At 41.6% G+C, this 25,198-nt stretch overlaps 1 protein-coding gene across 6 annotated transcripts; it reads right to left on the bottom strand.

Moving 5' to 3' along the window:
* Positions 1–1,261: 1,261 nt before the first annotated feature.
* Positions 1,262–23,839, bottom strand: map3k7 (mitogen-activated protein kinase kinase kinase 7). Of its 6 annotated transcripts, none has more exons than XM_035143781.2 (18): positions 23,416–23,839; positions 22,965–23,084; positions 22,120–22,230; positions 20,142–20,207; positions 19,943–19,988; positions 18,099–18,237; positions 16,427–16,551; positions 15,473–15,601; positions 14,970–15,100; positions 14,050–14,131; positions 13,710–13,840; positions 13,438–13,585; positions 12,640–12,720; positions 7,472–7,539; positions 4,965–5,064; positions 4,347–4,408; positions 3,897–4,012; positions 1,262–2,903 (listed from the first exon to the last, which is right to left on the bottom strand). In XM_035143781.2, exons 2-18 carry the CDS (start codon positions 23,055–23,057, stop codon positions 2,723–2,725), a joined length of 1,809 nt encoding a protein of 602 aa, XP_034999672.1. In that variant the 5' UTR covers positions 23,058–23,084; positions 23,416–23,839; the 3' UTR covers positions 1,262–2,722. The 6 variants fall into 6 exon arrangements, with proteins under 6 accessions (XP_034999672.1, XP_034999674.1, XP_034999675.1 ...); XM_035143783.2 differs by having other exon boundaries at positions 23,428–23,839; XM_035143784.2 differs by having other exon boundaries at positions 23,524–23,839.
* Positions 23,840–25,198: the final 1,359 nt, after the last annotated feature.

The raw sequence follows: 25,198 nt of genomic DNA, 5'->3' as shown, positions 1-25,198 counted from the left end.
CTGTGGAGTCACATAGTTTTCATTCTTACTTACAGTTTTTTTATACAGCAAAGACAAAATTAACACCTGTTTGTGACATTTGTGGAATAAAAGTTTTTTAACTGAAAGCTACATGGGGGGGGGACCTGTGTATTCCATGAGCAGCCTAACCCTAACTCACATAATATCATTTGGAGTACACACATTTATTTAGGTTTATTCATTTAAGTTGATTTTTCATTAAAAAACAAATTCAGTTTTCTTTGAGGTTACCAGTTCCGGGGGTTTGTGCTGAAGTTGGCTGAGTCGTCCCTGCAGCTTCAGATCATTAAATACTACAGCTCACTAATTGGACCGTACCATGTTCCCGCTGCGTGATGGGAAGGGCAGAGGTGTCTACTTACTATTTTCATTTTCACAATTGTTTTGATACCGTTGAGATAGTACTTTCTCACCATTGTGTTCAGTGATGCTGTACTGACAGGTTTTGGTCAGTGTTTTATCCCTTATGTGTCAGAATGGCCTGGATCAGCCTTGATAGGTTCCCTAGCTGTCAGGTAAGTTTGTACTTCTCACTTCTCCTTTGTTAGTGCTTGCCACATTACTGTTTTGAGTATTTTGGACATTTCTTTGCATTTAAAAATAAAATGTCTTTCCAGAGAGCACCTGTGTCTACTTGCTCTTCCTAACCCTAAGCCCATTTTCTTTCTCTGGGTGCCCCCACCCACTCATGACTCCCTGCAAGACACTAACCTACTGCTGAAAACTACTTAAGATGTGAAGGTCACTCAAAAGCTGTCATGAACAGAATCATGTTGTACTGCTGAGAGCCAGGATCGTACGTCACATAAAGACAGAGAATCTAACAAACTGTTTTCACCTCACAGATCTCTAACTGATCAGCAGCTGAACAGTGGATAGGTCTAATCTGGAGGGATATGGGACGATGTTTCATATTTGGTTGCTCATTAGCTACATTAGCATTTAACATTGTTACTTGATACAATGTGAAAGATGCTTTAATCCGGAATGCTGTGGAATCAAGCTTGTAATCTAATGCCAAAGTGCTTTAAACAAACTTTGGTGTTGATGTAAACTGTGTGAAAATGACACATTTCTGTTGCAGGGAGTAGAATGGTTGTTTCATCCAAACACAACAAAATGTGTAAAAAGAGAAGAAGTCTGATTTTCATGATCATCACAATTTGGTTAATTAAATTCCAAGTTTCATATTGCAGTAAGTATACTACACATGCATGAGAGCCAAACATTTACACAAAAACACCTTTTCACCCTTCAGTTTATTTCAGAATGCCTTGTTCTTTGTCATGTACTGTACCTCATTTCCCAAACATTCAGGAAACACTGTGTGTGTTTGTGTGGTAGCGAAAAAGAAAACTGATCGGAGGGGAATCGCTGAAGATTCCTTCTGTACAGACGCAGTTTCATGATTCAGACTCGTCAAATCTTGAACTCTAAAAATAAAATTTGAACATGACCAGAGGAAAAGAAGCGATTGTGCAAAAATACTTAAGAGATGAGAGAACAAGAAAAGAAATTGATATCAAATACTTCTTTTTTGAGTACTTGCCACTTTTTGGGATGTGAAGCTTTTACACCATCGTCTTACAGACGTACATTCCTCTCAGTCCCCTCCTTCCATTCAATGTCCATCATGATTTTTTCAAGCGTTCATCCCCACTAAATGTTACATAAAACAAGCACTTAAAATGCAGGCAACTCCTAAGGCAACATGTGAACTAAAAACAAACTAGATTCTGTATAGGGAATTATAGGCCCATCTACTTAGCCTTTAGGGGCATTCCCAGATAAAATATGTCCTAACGGAAAAACATGACACAAGAGCTATCATACAAAGTGAACTACTGATAGAAAAGACAAAAACATCGACACGCAAAAACAATACTGAAGTCAAAATAAAAAGGGAATCCATAGCTCGAGACATTTTTTTTTTTTTCCAGGTTCACACAAACGCTGAGAGAATCCTTTTACTGTGATGTCTGACATCAAGTGCATCCCTGTGTGATCTGCACACATCAGCTGGAGGAAGTAAACCTGTGGACGGGCTCATGCTCATGATGAGAGAAGGGGGAGATAAATACGGTGATTTGAGGAGAGTGTGTGTTTTGCATAACAGGGATTCCATGTTCACACTGTAGAGCTGGTTTCAAACCCCCTCATTTCTCTGAAACACCTGCACACGGTTTCACACTGTTTGCTGAGAAGCCTTCTGTCTTGGTTTTCACATTGTGGAGGACGGTGCGGCTGTCAGCCAATGAGGAGTGGACACACACTGACCGGGCAAACCCAAGACGCCCTGAGAGCAAACGCAAAGAGACGCCCCAGCCCGCGCTCGCCTGCCCCCCATCACACATCCACGGACAGCGCTGCGGCTGACCCACCGGTCGGTCCTGGAGCGCGGAAGCAGGGTGGGGGGCAGTGACTGTTTGGTCTGCGGTGTCCCAGAATTCACTGCAACCATGTGCAAATGTATGTACAGTGGACGTCTCCCGGTGGACAGGAGGACAGGTCTAAATGCAACATGCAGGACACAGTAGAGTTGCAGGTCTCTTGACAAAGCTGGACTGGGAAAAAACGAGTGTGAGTGAGTGTGTGTGAGCAGAGCATGAGGGCGGGGGGGTGTTGTAGTGCAGGGGGGAGGGAGCGTGGGGGGGCGGTCAACGGAGGAGGGAGGGACAGTAGTGGTTCATAATGTGTCTCATCAGGACGTGCCCTGTCTCTTCTGTTGCTGGACTCGTATCAGCTCCAGCTGTTTTTTGCACTTCTGGTAGTACGTGGACAGACTCTTGTTCTCCTCCAGCAGCTTCTTGTGCTCCTGCACCAGGCGAGATGTGTTCTGCTGGTCCTTCTCATCTTGGTCCAGTTCAGCAATCAGCTCCTTCCTGCACACACAGGAGTCATCATCATCATCATCATCATCATCATCATCATCATCATTATTATTATCATCATTACATTTGAGACTGGTTTTGTTCACTTACTGTATCAGCCATTGGGATTTTGGAAGCCATCCAATAAGGTTAAATTGAGGCAGCGTTTCCCCAATAGTGATCTAGACTTCTAATTTGTCCCACAGCAGCAACAAATTCTTTTTACACTTCTAATGATAACATAAAATACTTCTCAGTTGGTCTGTTGCTCTATCGCAGCCTCGTATAACTGTGTGCACTGTTATTTGCCGCATGCATGCTCCTGCGCTTGTGTATCATCCATAAAGTTGTTACTGTCCATGCAGACTGTCAGACCTCAGAGTTGCGATGCAGTTCTCTCACATGCGAGAACTTTTCTTTCACTGATCACATAGCAAATGTATCGGTGGCAGACCTCCACTTGCCGTTCACTCCCAATGTGTGCGAGGGAGCGAGTAAATCTATTGCTTCCTATGGCAAAGCAAAGCCGCGTGGCTTTGCAGTTTGGTTTTCTTACTTGATTCTTGTTGTTACACAAACAACAACAGCCTTTAGAGCAGTGAAGTGCTGGACAGAAACACTGAACCACTGGATGCAGATCCAGAGTAAAGACAGGATGTGTGAACGCAGCAGTGATCTTTGTAGAAAATGCTGATTCCATCATGTTCTATAAATACCAGATGAGATGTTTAGTCAAACACTTGTTGTGTGTGCGGCTTCTGCCTTGGATTTGTCTGCTAAATTTGGTGCTTGCCAACAGTTGACTTTTTCTACTCTAACTGCTCCACATTAAGATAATGTTAAGTTGTCGTGGCGACATTTATTCTGCTCAACTTGTGACAACGCACACAGAGTAGAACATCTTTCCCTTCAGTGGTGATGCACTCAAGTGAACTGATTTGATTCCACATGAAAGCCAAACACACAAAAAGAACAGAAGAGGAAAAGTGGCTGCTTTGTTCTTACTTTCTCTGGATCAGCAGGGCGATCTCTGTCTGCACCTTCAGATATTCCTGTGCCATCTTGCAGTGCTGCTCAAACACAGCCATGGACTCTTTGGAGTTGGGACAGGGAGCGAGGGGCTGCAGACACAGAAACACATGCAACAGCACGTTGCTGTTAATCGACTTAAATGGTCTGCTTGTGCATCACTGCAGCTGGAGCCTGAGCAGAGGACAACACACCTCACTGATTTACAGTGTGTATGTATATTCACATAAGCGCCACCTTTTCAGGGACAGTCCCTTTGTAATCCAGATGCTACCAGCAATTTACAGTGTCCTTAAATTCATGTTTGAGAGGAAAGAGGTTGGCTGCAACACCACCAGGACATAACTAAAATTGTCAGTATTCAAATGTAACACACAAAATAATGGTCGTCTGTTGTGTTTGCTGGAGGCTGAAAGGATGTTGTACCTGCAGCTGGTGATCCAGGGTGAGATACGCCATGGGAATGGAATTGTCTGAGCCGTTGGTGTCTGAGAAGAGAGAGGGAGACAGAGAGCGAGCGAGGACTGTTGTTGTTATCATTTGATGCGTCAAATCCATTTTCTCATGACTTCCACTTGCGTATTGGGCTGAACGTAGAGTCAAAACGCAGCACCATGTAAGAAAGCATTCATAGGGAGGACTGATAGAAAACTACTGCTGCTACCGCTGATTACATACTGTAGCTGGGAAGTGGAAACACCGTCTACGCAGAAGGTGTTAGCATGAGCAGCTCCTTGCCCTGCGTTTCTGTGCTCAGAACTTGAAACATTACAAATCCTTTGGATCATGTTTATTAGTGTATAGTATCAATACACTAAAGTTTCTGCACAGGCGTAAGGCTTTTACGCCTGTGCAGAAACTGGAATGATAAAAAAACAAGTTAGGAAATCCTTATACACATAGTTTGACCATGTTGTCAAGTTATTTCATTTTTAAAGACATGAAGAAAACAGAGGAAAATGTAGACATATTCAATGTTTTCATTCTACTTTTCTTTTGTAGGTACAGTTGACATTCACTCTGGTGTAATGTTGTTGTGAGTACCTGTGGGATCCTCAGGGGAGAAGTAACCTCTGCTGCCCGTCTTATCAGGTGGCATCATCCTCACACTAGGACTGGAAGACCTGCTGCTGTTCCTGCTCCCCTGCAAGATGACGCACACGCACACACACAGTCAGTCATGTGGGAAGCCAATCACAGCCTCTTAAGACTTGCAGCAGCAACATGTGATCTAGGCCGTTAAAAAAAAAACAATCCAGCGCACCAATCAGCTTATCGTACACTTTTGAGACAGGCTTTTATATTTCTGTGATAGTGATACAGTCATCAACTTCACAGGGGTGTAGTTGAGATTTAAATGAAGAAAATAATTGATTGTGCGCAGTAAAGAATAACTAGTTATACCCCTTAGGAACTAAAGAGCATTGTTTCTAAGAAATATCAAATGTTACCCACATATAAGTCTTGAGTGTGTCTCTCTAGATCCCATCATAGGAAAGAGAATGGTACCAAATGAAATTTAAAGAAAACCCATAATCAATAACATAAACACACCGCTGGGAATCCGGAGGTCAGATTGATCCCACAAACAACAAAGCACAATCTATCTTCCTTAGCGATAGCATTTTTTGTACAAAGTCCTTATGGTGAACTCTGAATGAACTTTTTGTTTGTAGAGCCCTGTGGATTTTCTTCTAAACAAATGGAGACAAATGTTTGGGAAAGCAGGAGAAATGCTTCAAGCCGAGGAGCTTATTTTAAACTGTGAGAGTGTGTGTCAGAGTGTTTGTATGTGGAGGAGCACTGTGCTGTTCCTCCACTAATATCTTCATTTTCCTGGCTCTGACATATCAATCACACATCTCCCCAAGGATTTCTCTCTCCAGACCCAGAATGCATCCAACACTTAAAAAAAAAAAAGACGGCATCAGTCAAACCTCCATGAGGCTTCACAGGAGGAGAGGAAGTCAACAGTGAACACAGCAGCTGCACGCAGGTCTCTGGTCGGTCTATAACCGTCATGAAACTGCACAGATCCCTCACACACAAGCTGAATGTTCACATGTCTACTTCCAGAGGTAAAAGACAGTTTATTTAAACGTTAAATTTGAGAGAAATGTTAAATTTAAACCAGTGTGTTGCTGCTATTGTTGATGGGCAGGTGTTTGTCATTATACTAAGTCACTGTGCACTGATCAGGTTATCATTGGTTTGACCCACTTTCACAGCTGTTGTTGTTCATTTTCATAACAGAAAACAAATAAATAGAGCTGTTAGGGACAAATCAGAAATTCTCCTGTAGTGTCAGCGAGTGGGCGGGAAATTTTGATTGATATCTTTGCAACAGATACGCCTGGTGTCCACAGTACTTGCTGGTCAGGTTTTGGTTTGAAAACTCTAGGGCGACGTTCCTGTCCGGACGTAGACTCCCAGCCACTTGCTGACTGGATATGTTCGGTCACAAAATGGCCTTCGCTGATTTGTCAGGCTTCTATCACATGACACTATTCCAGAAGAACACAACCAACTACGTTGTAGTTTGAAAACGCTATTTTGAAATGAAAACTTAGTAGTAAGGATGAAGCCTGAGACACATTGTACTTCTATTGGTAACTGCAGCTTTACAAGCTAAGGACAGAGCAAGTGTTAGCAGTGTTGTGGCTGAAGAATAAATCATGCGCATTCACACGTGAAAGTTGCTTTAACTTTTGATACTGGGCGTGTCTGACACTTGGTAATGGTGCGATCATCCTAACAACAACAAATCAGTTTCGTGCTCAGGACACACAACATAGCCAGCTCTGGCTCTAGCATGCCATGCTAGCTGTCAATGCCATACCAAAGGAAGTACACAGGAAATAAACAGCACAACCACGTGAACACACACCAGGTTCACCAGCTGCCTCTGCCTCTTCTCTCCAGGTTATTCCAATGTTTTGTGTCAGACAAGACCTGTATTTGACGTAATTTGAAAGGATAGTGCCTGAAAACCTTTTCTTAACTTTTACCGCATAGCAATAGAACCATACTGCAGTGCAGCAATGGATGGGTGGGCTGATTGAGCCTCCTGCTGGATATGCTGGAACGTCAGGGGGGATGGCCAGTGACTTGGGCAACACGTTCCACCCTGCGGGCGAGTGTCATGGTTGAGGATATAAACACTAACTTCAGATTGGATACCACATGCTCCAGGGCGAATTCCACGGTTGCCTCATAAGGAAACTGGAGAAAGCTCACCAACAGGTGTCTGCCCCAAGTCACAAGTAATCCCCCATAAGTCAGTGTCACTGTCAGTCAATAATAAAACAGTGATGGTAACCCCTTTATATAGATATTTAAAATATATTGACCTGTCTGCACAGGCAGAGAAACAGATGGGACATTGTAATACATATAAACATACTCTCTTTTAGTATCTTTCCTAACGTAAAAAGCAGCTGTAGCTAAAAAATATTCAAATGAGACTAATGTCAATTCCCTGCCCCATAAGTCACTCTAACCATCAAGAGAGCAGTTGTTCCATTCATTTCTTTTGCCCGACTGTGTCTTACCTGGTTGGACTCTGTGCTGATGCCTGGCAGATCCTGCACGGAGCGACGTCTCTGAGACTCACACGTGGCTGTGAACGGGATGGACGGGGCAGGGGAGAGAATGAAATCAAGAACAGTTCGAAGTTAGTAACTGTGGGGGATCGATTCTGGTGTTTGCTGGTGGGTAGGAGAGCATCCAGACCCACGGGGAACAGCTGCACTGATTTAACCATTTACATTCTGGCCTGTCGACATGTGCTGCGGCATGGCTGGAACGCAACCGCAGTGCTCCAAGAACTCAGCTGCACTGCCGGTGCACGACAAATATACACATCAGTCATTGAAGAGCAAATCTATCCACAGAAATAGCTGAGCCTGCTTATATGATTGGTTTGCACTGACTGGCTGGTTTGGGTTACAGGGCAGTGGTGAGGTGAGGACAAGGTCCCCAGGACCTGGCAGGTACCGCACTGACTTATCACTTGTTTGCCTGCTGCTCGGCGGAACACCAGGGTGAAACTAACGTCCCTGAGCTCTCACCTGTACAGGAACTGCCGTCAAAACATAAAACCTGCTTTACACTTGAAGTTGTATTATAGGAATTTACCAGCCCTGAAGCCCATATTTTCCTCCAAATTTGTATTATTTATCTTAAGTGAATGTCAATCAAGTGATCCGTGTGGTAAATAATAGTTTTTTAATCTTTTTTCCAAGCAGGATCATAGCTAATGAATCTGGAGTCAAATATCATCACTGGATCGGAAGATGTTTTTATGAGTTTAAAATATATGTATAAATGAATTTACCAAATGCTTCAATTTGGTTCTGTAGTTTTTCTGTTTAACTTAACACAAAAATAACAAATATCAGCATTCCTATACTTTGTTTAGCAGCAATTAGCTTTTTCCCCGAAAGGGTGTGTATTTTCCAAACTCTGCATGACCCAGAACTGATCATTGCACACTTACTCACACAACAGACACAGACTGCTGGGTTTCTCTGTCTAAGCTGTATAGAAGCTCTATCTACGACACAATGAAGACAACAAAACACAAAGACACACACTAAAACTAGAATTACCGCACTGCGGTTGCATGCCTCTGCCAACCAGTGCAGTTTCTAAATATTTCTACATAGTTTTTATTCCATATTTATATAACGACAGGTCACTGTGACCTTTGACCTCTGAAATGTGATTACTTTATCTTTAGTCCAAGTGACAGCTGATCAAAAGCTAAAGAAATTCCCGTAAGCAGTCTTGAGATATCACATTCAAGAGGCCAAAAGCATGTTTTTGGAGGCTAAAGTGACCTTAAAGGGAAAGTTTTTCACTCATTATCTACTCACCACTAGAGCTGGTCGATATGGAAAAATGTTTTATCGCAATATTTGTTTCCATGTCAGTCGATATTGATACATATATCGCGATATAAATCAAATAACCAGAAAATATTTTTACAATCATCCTGTGCCACTGCACTTTACTTATAACAATTAATAAAAACCACTAGAGTAAAAGAAGGAGTATACAATGTTCATGCATTTTTATTATTATATCTTTTTTTAATATTGCCTTTTTCTACTTCTTTATTCTGTTGTTTACCAGATTCTGACGTGCCTGCTGCTGTGACAACTGAATTTCCCCGGTGTGTGGATTAATAAAGTTTTATCTTATCTTCACATAAATCAGCGCCACAGCACTTCACACACAAACTGATAATCACATGGGATATTCACCATCTAGTCCTATATTCTAAAATAGTTATCAATCGATGATCGGATCAGGTTAACCCTGATGTCCTGACTGTGTTACGTCTCGTGTTGTGTAGCAGGTTTAAACATGTGTCTCATAAACTCTGGAGCGAATAAATCCAACACAAAGTAAACATCAGTCCTGTATGTGTCCTAATAACTTGTGATCAGTGATGGTGTTCATTGTTAAAGTGACGCATGTCAGGGGGGGAGTGAGGAGCAAGCACTGACTGGACCTTAAATGTTTGTCTGTCCTGAAGCAGTGCTGGTTATAATTATTCAGCGGTGTAAACCTGCTACATTTATGTTTAGTCACTACATCAATGCAGAGTCGTCCACCTCTGTGCAGGAGCCCAAACATTAACACGTGTGCTGCTCCTCCTCCTACGCTCTGTGCTGTGTGCGTCAACCTAACCTGATGTTGGTGTAACTTTATTCCAGCCACGATTGATTCTCATTATCATTGGCTGTTCGTGTTGTCCGCCAAAACTTGGATGGGATGAGTTCTTAAATTTCTATCAAGGAAAAGTGATATCACGATAATTATCTCTATCGTTTTATCACCCAGCCTTACTCACATATATGCCGATGGAGGGGTGGGGGAAGTGTTTGAGTCCACAAAACACTTGTGGACTCAAAGGGGGTAAACAGTGTTGCAGCCAAAGTTTCCCCTTCTTCAGACATAATAAAACTGAAAAAAACACAACATGCCTACATACTGCTTGTGTGGGGTCATCCAAGTCGGGGCTTCTGGACACTTGGATGACACCACACAAGCAGTATGGATGCATGTTACCCCTGAGACTCCAAAAGTGTCACCCTCGGCATAGTGGGGAGTGGATAATGAGTGAATTTTCATTTTTTGGTGAACTATCCCTTTAATTTTGAGATATTCCTGACATATTCCATTCACAAGGCAAAACATGTGTTTGAGAGGTCACAGTGATCTATGACCATAAAATTCTAATCAGGTCAAAAGTGAATTGTGCCAGATGTAAGGAAATTTACTACTGGCAGTCTCGACATAAAACATTCACAGGAACATGAGGTCACTGTGACCTTGACGTTTGACCTCCAGGCACCAATATCTAATCACTTTATCTTTGAGTCCAAGTGACGTTTATACCAAATTTGAAGACATTCCCTCAAGCTGATCTTAAGATATCAACTTCAAGAAAAACATTAACATTCATTGAGGCCACCAGTTAAATTAGTTAATCCTTGACTCCAGGTGAATGTTGTACCAAATTTGAAGAAATTCCCTCAAGGCCTTCTTGAAATATCGCATTCACAAGAATGGGATGGACGGACGGTCAATCTGAAAACATAATGCCTCCGGCCACTGGCTGCAAGGAAGCATAAAAAACACAAAAAACTTCTTGGATCTCGTCTGGATCTGCTGTTGTTGCAAGATTTCCAATACAATGCTCAACCTGCGTTGTTTGCCATTAAACCAATACATTAAAACATGCCATTTAATAAACTCAGACTGCTGCTGTACTAATTCATCATCGTCACCAATAGGTGGACCACGGTCCGGACCGGACACAGACGCCGTTCTATACAGACCCAGACCTATTATTAGATTTTGACGGAGTATTTCTATTTTATCCTGAACTATTTTTCTCGTATTTACGGTTGTCTTATTTTCACATGCGCAGCATTTTTGTCTTTACGGTAGTAAATCCTGGCAGCACACAGTAGAATTTACTTCTGTTATTAAACAAGGGAAAGTGGGAACAAAGACAAAAGTGTTAAAGCTGTTTAGTTGTTAATATTTGTAGAGATTGTTCATATGTGAAATGTAGTTAAGAAAAAGAAAAAAACAGGAAACGCAGACTACATCTTTTTTCTTCTTCTAAAATTAAACACTATTTTAAGATGCCAAAGCTCTTTATTTTGTTTTTAAATGCAAACCTTATTTCACTTGAAACGAGAAAATAACATTTATATTAGTATTAGAGTACCCTCCAGTTCAGTGTGAAAATTCATAATAAACATTGTTGAAATACTATTGAATTGTACTTTCTTTATTTTAGTTTTTTTGGTCAGTTTTTGACTTCATAAAGACATTGATATAACTACCAGGCTACTTCAAAATATATGGCACTGAATCATAACGATCTTAGACATTATGATGTTTCGGACCTTTGTTTGAGGAGATTTATTTTGGATAAATTATTATATTAATCAATAATGAAAAATAATTGTTAGATTAATAGAAAAATTAATGGAAAAAATAATGTTGGATTAATCGTTTAAAAAAATAATCGATCGGTGCAGCCCTCCATGCGAATGACAAATGCAATATGTTAGTAGAATGTTTGGATTTCTGCTGGCAAAGACTGAGAATGTGGCCAAGCTCGTTTTATGGTGAATTTAACTTGACTGTAGAGACTGTAGCACTTATCAGAATAGGACATTTTTAGAGAGAACTACAGCCAAAAAGCTGCCATTTAATGTTTAGATATATATATTTTGTTACTTCCCTGTTAAAACATTTTACCAGGACCCTATGCCAGAGGTACATACCCAACAGTGGACTTTGTAATCCATTACCAATACTCAATGTCTGCCAGGGATATGAGTGCTGGGGAAGAAAGGCCTGATGTCCAAATGTGTACATGCAATTATTAAAGTGCTCTTACTTTGATAACATGCAACAGCTGACTCCTTTAGTCACTGGATTAGATTAGTCTCTTATTCAACACGTCTCACACAGATCCAAAAAAGAAACCTTTTCTGTCATCCAGAGCTGTCCCCAGTCCTTTCATCTGTATCTCTGCTTGTAATAATAGCTCTGACCTTCAATCTGAGAGAGATTAATCAAAATGACTTTTTCAAAGTTAATGGATGTAAAGAGAGCAAGAGGAGGAGGGGGGATGCCATGCTTCCTCACTGTCCTCTGTGCATGAAAGGCAAGGACAAGCTCAAATACAGAGAAGTGGTGTGTTGTGGTTTACTCCTGCTGTCCACGATCCAGTGCAGCCAAGCCAGAGAGATGACAGGGCCATGAGTTAGGGAGTTCTCTCATCTGTGACACCTGATGTGACGAAATGTGGATTTCCTCAAGTCAGCTTTTGGCTCTTAATGAAATTCTAAATGGAAGGTTCATCAGCCTCAGAGGAGGATAAATTAGCTGCCACTAAATTTTAGATAATAAAGGTGATAACAGATGAGAAAGCTCCAATTTCAACTCTGCCCAATAAAGGAATCACAGAGGGCAAAGACATAAGGCAACTCTGATGTGTGTTACTCCAGAACCTGCTCGATTCTATCCGAAATTTCTCATTATTGTGTCTATAGTGACAAATTTAATAGGAATGAAAATTCTGTGAGGGGCATAACATGGAGTGACACACAGGAGCACAGCAACCTACAGGCTGAGCCAAGCCAGCTCCACCCAGTCATCAGGAAGCCCAGTGGTCCAGTGGTACCTGTTATGACGATCTTGGGGACATCCAGAATGGTGCCGTATGATGCTGTTTTACGGTGGCCTCGTTTATACTGTGGGCGTGCTGCGGAAAAACATACACACATACAGCTGCGTACACAAAAAGCATGCAGACTGAGACAAACTGGGGGGACGGAGCCCACAGCTGGACTGGACTGGAAATGTAGGCCACACACATGCAGAGCATACAGTGCATGTGCAAGGGCAGCATGCACCCCGTCCATTCCAGGCACTGTGCAGCCACTGCACTATAGCAACAGACAACAGCATGCATGAATTACACAAACTCTCTCATGAAATGAAATTTTTCTTTTAAATAAATAAATTTAATCAACAAAACAAAAAATAGACATAAACTGTGTGCTGTGCTGTAATCAAGTTTAAATCAGAACTATACGAGGGAACTCCTGAGGTGAAATTTCATCATGACACCACTGGCGAATCCGTTTCTTTCTCTCAGAGCATTCGAAGGGGGGGTTGACAGCTGGGTCTGGCTCAGATGTTTTTAGAGACCAATCTTTACCTCAGAGCAATGTAAGCACATCACAAACAATCTGACTCAGGTGTTGGGGTAGCAGCTTCTTGCGGACTCAGAAAGGCCTCATTCCAGCAAGGCTCGCCTCGACCATAACGCTGCATGCCTTTCATGTATACACGTTTTATCACAATAATTATAAAATCTAAAATTGTAAGAAACTAACATCATGCCAATGTCCCTTCATAGGCTCCCTTCTTACTTTTCATGACGTTAAACTTTGTGCTTTGTAATGTGTGACATTACCTGCAGGTGCAAATGGCATCTTGGGCTCCAGCTCTGAAAGGTCAGCACTCATTCTTTTGCTCTCAGATGATGCCAGGCACTGTGTCCGTGAAGGCAGACTCTCAACGCTGCCTCCTCTGGACAGAGGCAGACTCCTCAACGGGTCTCCCTAAAACAGCAGAAGAAAACTCACTCCAGTAGATGTTTTTCATATTTAGGTTTTATTTTCTTTGTTTATATTTGCTGTAAATGACAATGTTTGGTTTTGATAGGACTGGGAAGGACGGCCGTACCTTTGGCTTGAAGTAAGGTGCAAACTGAGGAGTAATCTTGATTGTGTCGTTGCTCCCTTGAGAATCGCTGCGCTCCATGTTTACATCACTTTTGGTGCTTGTGCTGGTGCCAGTATAGTCCACATACGAACCTGTTATTCCCAAGAAACAGGACATAATCAACTTTTGCTCATTTAAAAACCAAACTCTTGTTTGTAATGTTTACAGCCTGCAACTGTAATGCTCCAGTATTGTTTTCTGTACTGTGAGGTATCTAAAATAAGAAAAGTGCAGTGACTCTTTTCCACTGCTCTATCAATGCTGATAACCACTGTTACAAGTTTGACAAAATCTCTTGTACCTGTACTAGTTGCAGAGTTGCTCTGTCCATCATCTGAATACTGGTATGGATATTGCAGGGGTACATCGTATCCAGGGAAGTACTGCAAAAAGTCAGAACGAAGGGCAGGTAAAGCTGGATTCAACAAATATTTTTATCCAAGCTCACTGTATGAAAAAGTGTCCAAAACAATAACTAATAATAAACTTCAGTTCTTTCTGTCCAGTGTACTAGATGCTAAGGAAATTGGAATAAATCACATTGGGTGAAAGTGTGTTTTTGTCAACTGGATTGAACAAGCAGGCAAGCCTGTGTGTTACGCAATTAGGTGTTGTGTTGTGGTGTGAATACTACACAGACTTTTTGTGTTCAACTGGTTTAGGCTTGTGTGAAAGCTGTCAATCAAACTTTTGTTCGCTTCAGTTTGTTTGTGGCTCGAAAGCAAAGCAGGAAAAACCTCACACAGGGCAAGAATATTATTTTTGGTCAGGAGCATTTCATCCTAACAAGACTGAAATGCTATTAGAAGCACTGTAGTCTATTGTATTGTCATACATGTATGATAATAACTCTGATTACCTGATTAATTCTATCATTTTGTGAAATCTGTCCTGAACTAATGTTCAGTCCACAGAATTAGATTCTCTCTCCTCTCTACACACGGAGCCAGGTTGTATTTACATGACAGTGTAAGTCACTGTTCAACATTCCTCTCATGCTACTCAAGTCGCTGTATGATGAGTGAAGGCATTCACTCAAGACCATTCCTTAAAACTGGTTAATGCTTCCCATGTTATTAAAGACTGCATGTACATTTAAAGTTTTACCTTTTCTTATTCTGCTCTCTGTGATTCAACTGCTTAGCTGAGGTTTATTGATTCATTCCCTTCAGTTTAATGGCAGCCTTTACAGATGGTAAGCAGTATGTGGGGACAGATTACCTTCATTAGATGAGTCATGATCTTCACAATCTCCTCCATAGAAGGCCGCTGAGAGGGGTCTTTAGACCAACAGCGAGTCATCAGACTCTCAATGGGCTTGGGCAAGTTTGTGATTAAAGGAGGTCTTGTACCTGAATGTAGAGAAACATTATTTTGTTAAATGCTCACACACAGCCAAAGGAACAAATAACATCAAACAAGTCAAGCAAAGAAATATTCCAAATGTATTCTAAGTTTCTTGTGAGCTGCTGAACGAGCCAGTAATGACTCAGGCAGGAAGATTCAGTGGTGAAAATTATCAGACTTATCCCCAGGTATTATTAGTGTCGCATTAGTATTCTCCTTCATCCATCTCTTTACAAAATAAACTGCAGGGAGTGCGGCTCTTTACTTTCAGTCGCCCAGCAGGCCTGGCTGTGCGGGCACATCTGGGAACTCCCAGTGGCTCACAGCTGGACGTGGCCTTTACTTCCTAACCCCACCATGAGCGGTCGGTGACTCACCATTGTGCACAGCCCACATGATGCGAAAAGCCGGTCCTCCAATTTCGTCAAAGGGCTTCCTGCGAGTGATCACTTCCCAGAGAATGATCCCCCAGCTGAACACATCACACTTCTCGCTGTAATTGCTGCCTGCAAGTACAGAGGAACCCACAGCAACACTTAGGAACCTTGCAAACAAAGAAAAAAACACATTCTCCGTTTGACATCACTGGTAACAGTTATTCTCCGTGGCACAGTAGGGATGAGAAGGAGGATGTGTTTAGGAAAGCACAGCACCTTTTGTGCCATTTCTGTTTTCAAAAGGGAAGGAGGAGGAAAATAAGGAAGCAATTTTTTTTCCCAAGGAACAGCTCCTGTGTTGCTTAATTACACGGCCTATTCTTGCAACATCACACACCTACTTTAAAGTTGCTGCACTGAGGCTTTCTGATAACATTTCACACTGATGTTAATTACTTGTTCAAAAGTTCACCCAGAGGGCAGCAGTGCATCGTTAAGCTGCATGGGAACCTTGTAACTTGCCTCCAAATATAAGATAATGACTTGGCTTCAATTCATCTTTTCTGCTGACCCCTTCGCCAAGAACATGTCTCATCACACAGAAATACATTTGGGCTTCTGGCCGAATGAGAACACCAATTCTATGCCTCCCGAGGGGAAATAAAGCCACCAGCATCAGTCCATTTATCTTCTCACTATGCTTAGGAGAATATACCACCATCAATAAGGCGGGAGAGTATGATGATGAATCAAAATTAAATGCGTAAATGGTGGGACGTTAAGTGAAAGAAAGAACGCGTACAAATAAGTGAGTATGTTCAATGGTTTGTGGTGATTCTGAGAATTTATCGAAAGGAAACAGTGGATACATATGAATATGTTTTAGTCGAGAAAAGAAAAACAGCGGACAGGGAAGTTATCTAAATAAATGCTTGGAATGCCGCTCATACTTGCCTTCAAATACCTCTGGGGCCATCCATGCTGCACTTCCTTTGTTGTTGGTCATGTGCGTCTGAATGTCGCAAGCTGTTCCAAAGTCACATATCTTCAGCACGGTGCCGCCTGCCACTAGAAGCAGACTGAAACAAAGACGGCAAGAAATAAACACAAAGAAGCTTTGAACATGAAAAGAAAAGAGTATTTGGTGGAGTGAAAACACAGTGCCGTTATCAGCTACAGGTACCACACAGTAGATTTTTCACCTTAACTGCAACCCCACAAAAAGTTAACAATAACCAATATATGGCAAATAAAGCAAAATATTTGCAAAAAGGTCAGAAAAAAGATGCAGTTGTCTTACTTATTCCTTTGATTGACTTGTGAACCCAAAGACCAAATTGACCTACAGGCTTGCAACCACTGTGCTAACATGCCGAGGTAAAGCATTTGTATTTTAAGTGATATTCCAGAACTAAAAGCTGAAGGTTATTTTATTTTATACAATCACACATTAAATTATGTAGCTTAAACTAACATGATATATTAACGTAATCTCATCATGGAAATAGGAAGTGTACTCCAGGAAGAATCACTGAACAGTTTGTCCCTAAATAAATTCATGTATAATAACCAAACGTTGGCTAGATTTGTCACTATGTGTAACTTTGTCATTCTTGGAAACTGCACAACACTTTACAACAGCTGGTCTTTCCCTGAGAATCCTGCCAGGAGCGTTCTCTCCATCAGACAACAACCTCTGGATATCCTCAGTAGTGCTGTGTTACTTAAGCGCTGAGGGGGGCTGAGCGTGTGAGAGTCTGTTGTTTTAAGTTCTGTTCTGAATGGCCACACACACACACACACACAACAGTCATGGCAAAGAAATATTTGTGCAGTCCTTGTTGGATGAGGTTGCAATGCTTTGTGACACAAACTGAGTCAGATTAAATTTGACTTGATGAAGTGCATCAAAGTTTTTTTCATCAAATGTTAATGCTATTCTGACCATGGGGCGGTTCAACGATTACTGAGGGGCGAATCAATCCCAGTCTTCCCCATCTACAGGCTGAAGTGACCTTGGGCAAGATACCGAACCCCGAATAGCCGCTCATAGAAAAAGTGCTGCCCATAGATGCACTGTAGGAATGTGTGTGAATAAACTGTACTGTAAAGTACAGTTTATTTATTACTGTTTTGACTGTTTGAGTGACTGTTTTGAGTGGTCATCAAGACTAGAAAAGGACTACATAAATACAGACCATTTACTATATCTTACCTTACATTTCAATATGAAAGATAGAGAAATGAAAAGTCAGAGTAGTTGTAGCAGCAGTAGTTTTTTGTATTTCTATTCTATTTATCCTGTTTTTTTAATATATATTTTTTACAGGCTTTTTTATTTTCGCTCTAAGCCTGTTCAGCACTTTGATCAACAGTGGTTGTTTGAAACATGCTATATAAATAAACTTTGAATCTAGTAGAAAGTAAAAGGTAAACTTTTGTCAATGAAAACAAGAACAAATATTTCTGATTAAGTTGCGACACTATATTGAGATAATCACACATTTCTGCACTCAGAAAGCCTGACCAACAGAATGAATGACATCAAAGTAGCTTAAGGGAATAAGGCCCTTTGTTGGCACAGTGAACCTGGAGACAGGAGTGTGTAAGGTGAGGAGGAGCATACTTGGGTGGCTTGAGGTCCCTGTGAATGAGAGCCTTTGGTTTCATGCCATGGAGATAGGCCACGCCTTGGGAACACTGTAAACACCAGCTCATGGCATGGGAAGCAGTGTAATAAGGGAGGGGTTCAGCACCATGCAGCACTGTGGACAAGAGAGCACAGTCACAACAACCACAACAGATAATACATGTCCAGAGGAACCAAGCAGCCACATACAAACATAACACACAGGGCCAGCTAATGTCGTGGTATAGTTTCTTTTACGAGTTTATTCAAGAGGGGAAGACCTGAGAATACATTGTTACAAGACTTCCAGGATAAATTCTCATGAGTCTGTAACTAAGGAGGACAGGTAAATGTAAAACACAGCAGACATCCTTATGGAGATATTCACAGTGCTTTTCAGAGCTGAGAAACCTCTAAAGCTGCTTTCAGACATGCACTGAACTCCGGAGATTCTCTGCACTTTCTCTGGAGGAGGTGCCTGTGTGAACGCAAATGTCCAAGTGACCGATTCTGGATTATCTGCAGACTTTCTTCGCCTGGCGCCGTAGTATAAAGTCAGCAGCAAGTCATCAGAAACCGATTTGAGAACACAGTAGCATTTCCCCCGCTGGATTCACCGTGAGCGAGTGAGGGGTTTGTTGACGTGTCTAACACGCATCAGATGTAAAAGAAATAAAAAGTCTAAGTGTCATACACATAGAAGACACCGATGAAGATGTCAAGAAGGTTAGTGGTGATAAGCGCCAACGACTGTGTCGACATGCTGCAAACAAAATCATGTGATCTCTGCAGCGGAGTTAATAGGTACTTCCTGACTCTGCACCCGCCTGTGCCACCCTTCGTCTGAGGATTTGTTGCTGTTGTGAAACGCGTCATGCCCCGTTGTGCAGGTGTGAAAGGCAAAGTGAGGATAAAATCCGGACCGATTTATCCGGATATTATCCGCAGGTCATGTGTGAAAATGGCAAGATTTTGTGGTTCACACTGGTCTTCTGTTAAGGTGAGAGTTGTTTAAAACTGACTGATTGGGGTTCTTGAACCTATCAGACATCTTTTTAGTGCTGCTGCCACATTCTCAGATCTCAGCAGTTGACTTTGGAAATGCATCTTTTTAGTATCGACAGTGGTGAGCAGTCTGCTGTGAGAGGGGAGAAACTCTATGGTCACGATATAGTCATTTAATATATCTCAAGTGGAACAAGCCGTAGTACATCGAGTATATTCGATATATCGCCCGCCCCTATGACCATCAGTTATATGATTTTAGCTGAAACACTGGCCTAACCTTACAGAGGTAGAGACAGGTTATGTTAATGTAGGGCAGCACAACTTGTTTCTGCTCTCTGCTGTGATACTCTCAGCTCCAGTGTCTGGCGGACAGAGCTGGCAGCCGCCCAGAGGCGGAGAGGCACCGTGGTGTGGTAGAATGCCAACTTTTACTTTTGCCTGTGTATTTACATCTAAGATGAACATGAACCACGAAAGGCGAGCACCTTACAAATTAGTAAATGTAAACGTGCCAACATGGGGACAGCCCTAGAAATGATAGCATCACTACATATTGCTGTTTACTACATGTCTCAATTTACCAGATTCTTTTGAATGTATAACGCAAGAAGAAACCCGACATTTACAGCATGTCACTGTGCAAAGTATTTAACAAGTATTCGATAAAGGAACTGGACGAGGGACTAAACATGCACACAGTGGGAGGATTAACTGAACAGGGCTGCTTCTCATGTCTGTGCAAGGCTGTGTTCATTTCACCACTAGCACAGTGGAACAAGTGCAGTCACTGGTAATACAACAGTATCTTTCTTGAGCAAAACATGAAGACTCACCATTATACAAAGACCCGCCCTCAGCATATTCCATCACTAGGCATACCTGAGAGGGAAAGAAAATCATAGAGCAGAATTAACCAAACAGACAAAACAATCAGACAGAAACACAGTGACATACACCATTGTTGAGTTGGAGCATCATTGTGGCTGTAAAGCTAAAAGAGTGTTACATATAATAATGATCCAAGTAACTTACTGGATTATTGCAGGAACCATACAACTTCACGATGTTGGGGTGATTCACACGTGAAAGCTGCCGGAGCTGAAGACAAAAGGGGGAAAATGTTACACAGAATTCCATCTGAATGCATCATGTTCAACACCTTGAGACTGTCATTATTCTGCTCCATGGGGGGTGCACAATGGGCAGGATTATGGAGATCAAGCCTCCAAAGTTTTCAGCAATGTTGCTCATCACTGGAATAACAGAAAAATGAAAGGTCTGACTGAAGTACTGGTGGAAAGGAAAACAGACGCCCTCCTCTCCTCCCCTTGTAATCTTATTTTGCCCAGCCTCTTTTACTTTAACATGAGCCAGGAGAACTCCCATTGGCCAGCTTTTACATGCATGTCCAAACACTTGCAGTTGGGGGGGCATTTTTTGCATGTACACATTTGAATCTACAGGAACTTGCAGACTGATTAAAAAAAAAGGCTGAGAGTGCTGAATGACAGCCGATGCTAGCTCCTCCCTGGTAATGATGATACTGAGGTACAGAAAGGGCACCAGCCACAGCATAGCTCTAGCATGTGTTCTAGGTCCAACCTATAGACCACCAGACTTACCCCCTTCCCCAGATCCCACACAACAAGTGGCACCAGAAGACCTGCAGGTGTGTCTGAATACACAACATTACTCAGTTTGTTCATATTAGCTCAGAGTGGCTGGATGAAAGAACTGGATGGAACAGTTTTTCTTACTTGCCATACAATTTAAATAATGTTAATTTGATTCACTGTAATGTGGACCTTTGGTTGTTAATTTTCTAATCATACTGATAAAAAAAGGGAATGTATTGTTTGTGAAGACAAACCACCCCTAGATTGTTTCAGTGAAATAAAGGCAACAGTAATATTGCTTTCTTTTATTTAGTTTCATATACACTCAGTTGCCCCTTTACTGGGTTGACCTGTAAGATGTAATGCAATCCAAAACAAGAGCTCACCCAAAATGTTCAAATTAGACTGACACAGTCAGAGGGGTATGGAATTAACTAGTTTGCCTTTCACATGTGAACGATAGAGCAGGAGATTCTCCGGTCAGGTGCATTCACAACAACAAAGCGTTCAGGTGAGGGGTGGCAGCACAACGACACAGGCGTCAGCCCTTATCACCAAAAGCTCTCTTAACATCTTGGTCAATGTCTTCTATGTGTATAGCACCACTTTTTCATCTTGAGATGTTTCTATTCTTTGTTTTTTTTTTCAGTTTTGCGTCTGTCCCTTGTTACAAACGTCATCAACACGACAACTCGCTCGAGGTGAATCTTTTGCTGTGTTCTCACATCACCTCATTCGGACATTAACCGCAGTATTTACTTGCGGGCTGGCAGGAGAAACCCAAACTCAAAAGCTGCTTTCAGACATGCACTGAACTTCACAGATACTCTGTATTCACTCTGGAGGAGGGGCATGTGTGAACGTAAAAGTCCAAGCAAGAGGCTCCGGATTATCTGTGAACTTTCTCCGCCTGGCCCTCTAGTATAAAGGAGGATTCGATACGTGAAGCAAGTGAGTGGGTTGATGCCACTACTAACACACGACAGACACGAAAATTAAAAAAAAACTAAATAGAAAACTAATACCTCCGGTGAAAAGGCGGGGACAAGAGTGTGTGTTCGAAAATCCTGTGATCTATACAGCGGAATTAATACATTACTGAAGCACCTGGCTGCTCCACCTCTTGCCTGAAAATGCTGAGGATTTGTTGCTGTTGTGAACTTGTCTGTGCAGAGAACCTCTGGCTGCATTGTGCATTGGTGAAAGGCAAACTGTGGGTAAATACCGCATCCAATTCTCTAGACTTTACCTACAGTTCATGTTTGAAAATGGCTAAATAGATTGGGTCCGGACAATGTCCTCAGGAGATTTTTCAGGTTTCAGTGCATGTCTGACAGAGTCTTAAATCAACTAAACTTGTGGTAGGAGTGAGAAAAGAAGAGTAACAACAGTACCTCAACAATGAAGGCTTTCCTCTCCGATTCGCTCTCGATGGTCTTGATTGCCACATCTTTGCCCTTCCATTTGGCTTTGCATACAACCCCGAACGCTCCTCTCCCCACAACCTGAAAATGGACAGTCAACAAGACAGTTACTTGTAGATATTCTGCTGCTGATGTTTTAACAGTCAGTTGTTTTGCAAGCGCCCTCTTGTGTGCTGTGGTGTGCTGGGGAGGCAGCATGAAGAAGAGAGAGGCTATGCGACTGGACAGACTGGTGAGGGGAGCCGGCTCTGTGGTGGGCAGGGAGCTGGAATCCTGGACCCTAGACAAACTGCTGGACATCATGGACAATACAGGCCAACCCCTGCACAGCACACTCACCGGGCAGAGGAGTACATTCAGTGGCAGACTATTACTGCATTACTTTTACTCTTGCACTGTTTTCACAAAAAAAACTAAAAAACACAGATACTTACATCTGCTATACCATAACTTAACAGGTTATGTTAGTCAAATGCACAGCTTGGAATCCAGCTTTAGTTTTGTTTGTTTTTTAAATCTGTATTTATATTTGGCTTCAATACCTCCGCCTCAGTTTTTTGTGCCTTCCAATCACCTTACACTTAAAATATGTGTATTGTCAATATCTCCATTAGCACATACTTCTTGACAGTGACAGCTTTGTAGTAGTTCTGGTGCCTTTCATCTCACTGCCAGTGAACTTATTATTTACTCATTTTGTCCTTTTTAATGAATCGCTATTCAACCTTCTGCACCTTTGGCTTCTAAATGTTGTAGAAAAGTACTCTTGCGACATCCCTGAGCATGAACAGACCGCAGGAGTAAACACAACATACCTCCTCAACTTCAATATCCTCATAGTTGATTTCTTCAAAGGGGTACCCAGGTGGTGTTTCAAGCATGTCGGCGGAGGGCAGCGTTTGCGACATTACCAGCTAACGTCAGCTAGTAGCTCACTGAACACAAACAAACCACAGACAAACAAACACAGGTTACAGGTCAGCGTTCCGATCGCAGTTCAATTCAGTTCAAGGATGCCCGGACTTGCTTCGAGACCAGTATCTTCACTGTAAGACTGTCTAACTGACTCGTTACGTGTAGCCATGGTTTAACAACACTATAGCTGCATAGACAAGTAGCTGCTGGGTTAGTTACACATTATGTCGCGACCTGTCAAACGAGATAGTGATGCAGCCAACCAGCTGGCTAACTGCGTAGCTTAACTAGCAGAGCTAAGTGTAGCTGCCTGACACAGACTCACGGAAAGTTACGTAACAACACATTTACCTTTTGACATACGTAAAGGCAAGTTACGGATCCATAGCACCACTGTGCACCGGTGCTGGGCACAGTTTAATATTATATTATCACAGTTGCAGGTAAAAAATAAGACACCTAAGGCCTAGGCTGTGTTAGCTAGCCAGTTAGCTAGCTGGCCTGGCTGCTAACGCTAGCTACCGGGACTTGTTAGCTTCAACTCTCCAACCCTTCGCAGTTGACTTGTCACCGGTGCCGGCTCTCTGGACATGGGGGTGTTTTCTTCTATTCATGCACGGAAACCCGAGGAATAGCGCCCATGTCTAAAATCGTTCGCTCTCTATCCACTTGATAGCAGAAACATAACTTTTTTCATAACTCGGCTAGCAGGCTAAGCTAGGAGAGTATTTTTATTCTCCGCAGGAGCATCAGGAAGTGAGTGCGCACTGCAATCCTGTCCCCAGCACACGGAACTAAAGTTCTCACTCCAACCTAAAGAAAAGAAAGACTCACTTTAAAGTTACATTTACTTTATTTACATCGTTTCAATCACCACGTTGTAGTGAAGTTAACGCTACTTTAACTTTCACTCATCGGTCAGCTTTCCACAGACTCCATAGTCATATAAGGGGACCCAGCATATTTGCTGATTTTATTTTTGAATGTATTTTAAATTAGTCATTTGGTAGACAACCACTTTCCTTTTCTTATTCTATTGTTATTTTACTTTACAGCTCTTTGGTCAGTTCTGGTTGTTTTTACACTTGTTTTATGAATTGACTTGAACTTTTCTTTCCTTTGAATATTCTGAATTTGAATGAACTTTCTATTTTACACTAAACTATATGGTCACTCAGACACACCCACTATAACAATGATGTTTGACAAATATTTTTTTGTCAAATATTGTACTTATTGTTATTGTAACAGTGGAGGAATAACAACAAAAAATCCCTCTGCTCAAGTATTCTGCTTTGTATTGGGTTGTGTCCATTTTATTTTAGTTAACACTTTTTACTCGCTTATTTTACTAACAACTATAATTACTAGTTTGATTCCGATTTTATACAAAACAAATGATCATCTTATCAAATATGAGGCTTTAGAAATTTGTTTTAGATTAAGCAGTGTAAATAAAGTATTCAAAAATAGCTCCACCTCAGAAGGTTCCATAATTAAATGAAGCTTACGTGATAATTAGAATCAAATATTATAATTTGTATTCATTTAACACTGACAGAGTGCTATGAAATCATTTTACTGTAAATACCATTGTGCCTTTATTGTATTATACATTTGTATGCATCACCTTAAAGAAAAGATGTCAATACTTCATAATGTCTGTACACTTTTTTATATTTTGGGTTTTCTATGAATTCCTTCTTCTGTTCATAAATTTTCTTTTTTTTTCAGCTCAGGCTGGTTCAATAATATTTGTTGAACATCTCAAAGGGCCTATAAACATGGGATAAGACACTAAACTTCAAGTTTGTCATAACTTGAGATTAATACAACTTGTTGGTTAAGAGCACTTTTGTTGGACAAAAGTTCCGTTGACCTTCGATGTAACAATTCAGCCTCGCAAGCAAGACACCCCTTGATCAGGCAGGTAACACTTATGTAAAATCTAAATTAAATTTATGAGGAGGGATGTTATATAAACACAACACTTGATGAATGCTAATTACATGCTCCACACACAGGGAGTAATAAGCAAGTTCCCAATGGAGGCTTTCCAAACCACTAGGCAAGCACAACTCATACTAATGAGCATGAACTAATTTGTTGTGATATTGAACAGAGGGTTGTTAAT

The sequence above is a fragment of the Hippoglossus stenolepis genome, chromosome 20 (assembly GCF_022539355.2).
Source record: "Hippoglossus stenolepis isolate QCI-W04-F060 chromosome 20, HSTE1.2, whole genome shotgun sequence".
Classification (NCBI taxonomy): Eukaryota; Metazoa; Chordata; class Actinopteri; order Pleuronectiformes; family Pleuronectidae; genus Hippoglossus; species Hippoglossus stenolepis.
This window is presented reverse-complemented; position numbering and strand designations above follow the sequence as displayed.

Coding starts and splice junctions, on each gene's coding strand:
- map3k7 (XM_035143781.2), bottom strand. CDS start 23,057: ATGTCGCAAACGCTGCCCTCCGCCGACATGCTTGAAACACCACCTGGG. Junction 22,231..22,964: donor AGGATATTGAAGTTGAGGAG/GTATGTTGTGTT, acceptor GTCCATTTTCAG/GTTGTGGGGAGAGGAGCGTT. Junction 16,552..18,098: donor AGGGACCTCAAGCCACCCAA/GTATGCTCCTCC, acceptor TCTTTGTTTCAG/TCTGCTTCTAGTGGCAGGCG.